Raw genomic sequence first — 2,543 nt, forward strand, 5'->3', positions numbered from 1 at the left:
AAACTGTTATCAGACAAATCACATCACAGCAAATGCCCGACAGCACTCCAAATCAATGTTGAGAGGAGCATCGTTGATTTATTGTGAGAAAAATACATAGCTGCACCGTGCACGGAGATTCCAAACCCAATTTACGCGTCATTCAAAATCATGCGTAGAATCGGTCCAATGTAAAATACGGGCTACTTAGTTTTCTCATAGTCTATGCATTTAGGGGGCGTCGGCCACTTCTGTGGTAACTCTAAAAACGACATGGTGTCACACGCCACCAAGGGCTCCGCCTTTGGGAGGAGCGCAAGGGTATTGCAAGGGGAGTAGGCTATTTAGGCGCATTCAAATCTTCAGGTCACCAAAGTTGCTCATACACTGCACCCGCAGAGAAACAGTGCTCTCTTTCAGTCACGATGTCTTCTTATTACGAGGTGAGTTTACCATTTCAGTCATTCAAACACGTACCTAATACTCTCTATAGATGTAATATAGTGATAGGTCTATAGATCGTTTTCCTGTAGAATCAATTAGACAATGTTTCTCAGATTATATCATCAATAATTGACCGCTATTTTTGTGTGTATTTAATTTTCTCCAAGTGAATAATGGAAGTTTCTCAAATATAGCAGATGTAGCCCAAAATAGGCATACATTATATTTTCACAAACAGCAAATTATTCGATTTAATAGACTTATTATAAACTATTATACATTCACACTTTCTCCCCCTTTTTTTTGCAGAGCATCATTTTTTACAACGACAACGGCTCGGAAGAATCAGGGGATTATGACTTGGCCTATGAGGAGCCGTGCAACAGAGTCAGTGGTGATGATTTTCAAAGGATCTTCTTACCGACAGTTTACGGAATAATATTCCTGTTAGGAATCGTCGGGAATGGACTGGTATTGATAGTGATGGGCTACCAGAAAAAGGTCCAAACGAAGACTGATAAATACAGGCTGCATCTCTCGGTGGCCGACCTCCTATTCGTCCTCACGCTACCTTTCTGGGCGGTGGATGCGGCCAGCAGTTGGTACTTTGGCGGTTTCCTCTGTACCACTGTGCATGTGATCTACACCATCAACCTGTATAGCAGCGTCCTCATTCTGGCCTTTATCAGTATGGACAGGTACCTGGCAGTGGTGCATGCCACCAATAGTCAAACCACCAGGACGTTTCTTGCAGACAGAGTGATCTATGTAGCTGTATGGCTACCCGCTGTGATTCTCACCGTGCCTGACATAGTGTTTGCCACAGCTCAGAATGGAGTCTCCAGAACCATCTGTCAACGCATCTACCCCCAGGAAACTAGCTTCTACTGGATGGCGGGGTTCCGTTTCCAGCACATTCTGGTAGGCTTTGTCCTTCCCGGGTTGGTCATCCTCACCTGCTACTGCATCATCATCGCCAAGCTGTCCCAGGGGTCCAAGGGTCAGGTGTTGAAGAGAAAGGCTCTCAAGACCACTGTCATCCTCGTCCTGTGCTTCTTCAGCTGCTGGCTGCCATACTGTGTGGGGATCTTCGTGGACACCCTGATGTTGCTCAATGTGATCTCCCATAGCTGTGCCCTGGAGCAGAGTCTGCAGACTTGGATCTCAATCACAGAGGCTCTGGCATACTTTCACTGTTGTCTCAACCCTATCCTTTATGCTTTCCTGGGTGTTAAATTTAAGAAATCTGCCCGGAATGCACTGATTGTCAGCAGTAGATCAAGTCATAAGATGCTGACAAAAAAGAGAGGACCCATTTCATCTGTGTCTACTGAATCTGAGTCTTCAGGTGCCCTGTCCAGTTAACAGTCACCAACCAATGACTTTTAACCTTCAGGTTAAAACTAAGCTATATTTTCAGGGACAAACTACATTTTGTACAGTTTTTAAAGATTTGTCTATTTGTAGTTGCCACTTGAGTTTTCGTTCTCCCTAAATCAAATTGTTGTATGTAAATAGACGATTTAAATCTACAGGCAGAGCCTGGTGGCCATTGACTTGTCAAATGTATATATTACTCCTGCTACATTTCCTTGCAGATCATTATAAAGGATGCGTTGTTCTAGCAATATGATGGGACATGCAATTCTTCTTCATACCTGCTATGGGATACTATCTGTTTTCTTCTAAAGATCTGTACATAGTTGTTTGCCTTTGTGTTCGCACTTAAGTTGTGCGATAAGAAGTTACTATTTATTGCTGTCGCTCATGCTGAACGTTTTTTTAATTCTTTTTTGGTATTTTGTTATTAAGTGTTTGTATCATTTCAAAGTCATTGCATTTTTGTGTGTTCTCAAATGTTCTAAAATAAATAAAAAATGAGAAAGGACATGTGATGGCTGTGTGGTGTTGATTTCTTCCCCCAAAAATGTTCTTCCAAGTGGGTGACTGATGTCCCCTGGGGGGCAAAGGAGAGGTCTGAGTAGAGGGGGGAGGTATGTGTCAGGTCTCCAACACAAATGCCTCCACCTTCTCTGACTGAGGAGGACTGAGAGCCTTGTAATTGCAAGGGCATCTGTGCACTTTAACATCTTAATCAGCCGCAGCAGTACAAAAGCTCT

At 43.3% G+C, this 2,543-nt stretch overlaps 1 protein-coding gene across 1 annotated transcript; it reads left to right on the forward strand.

Annotated features, from left to right (window-relative positions):
* Positions 1–316: 316 nt before the first annotated feature.
* Positions 317–2,318, forward strand: LOC115138692 (C-X-C chemokine receptor type 4-like). The gene is made up of 2 exons (XM_029675853.2): positions 317–422; positions 733–2,318. Exons 1-2 carry the CDS (start codon positions 405–407, stop codon positions 1,786–1,788), a joined length of 1,074 nt encoding a protein of 357 aa, XP_029531713.1. The 5' UTR covers positions 317–404; the 3' UTR covers positions 1,789–2,318.
* Positions 2,319–2,543: the final 225 nt, after the last annotated feature.

Source organism: Oncorhynchus nerka, linkage group LG1, assembly GCF_034236695.1.
Source record: "Oncorhynchus nerka isolate Pitt River linkage group LG1, Oner_Uvic_2.0, whole genome shotgun sequence".
NCBI classification, from domain to species: Eukaryota; Metazoa; Chordata; class Actinopteri; order Salmoniformes; family Salmonidae; genus Oncorhynchus; species Oncorhynchus nerka.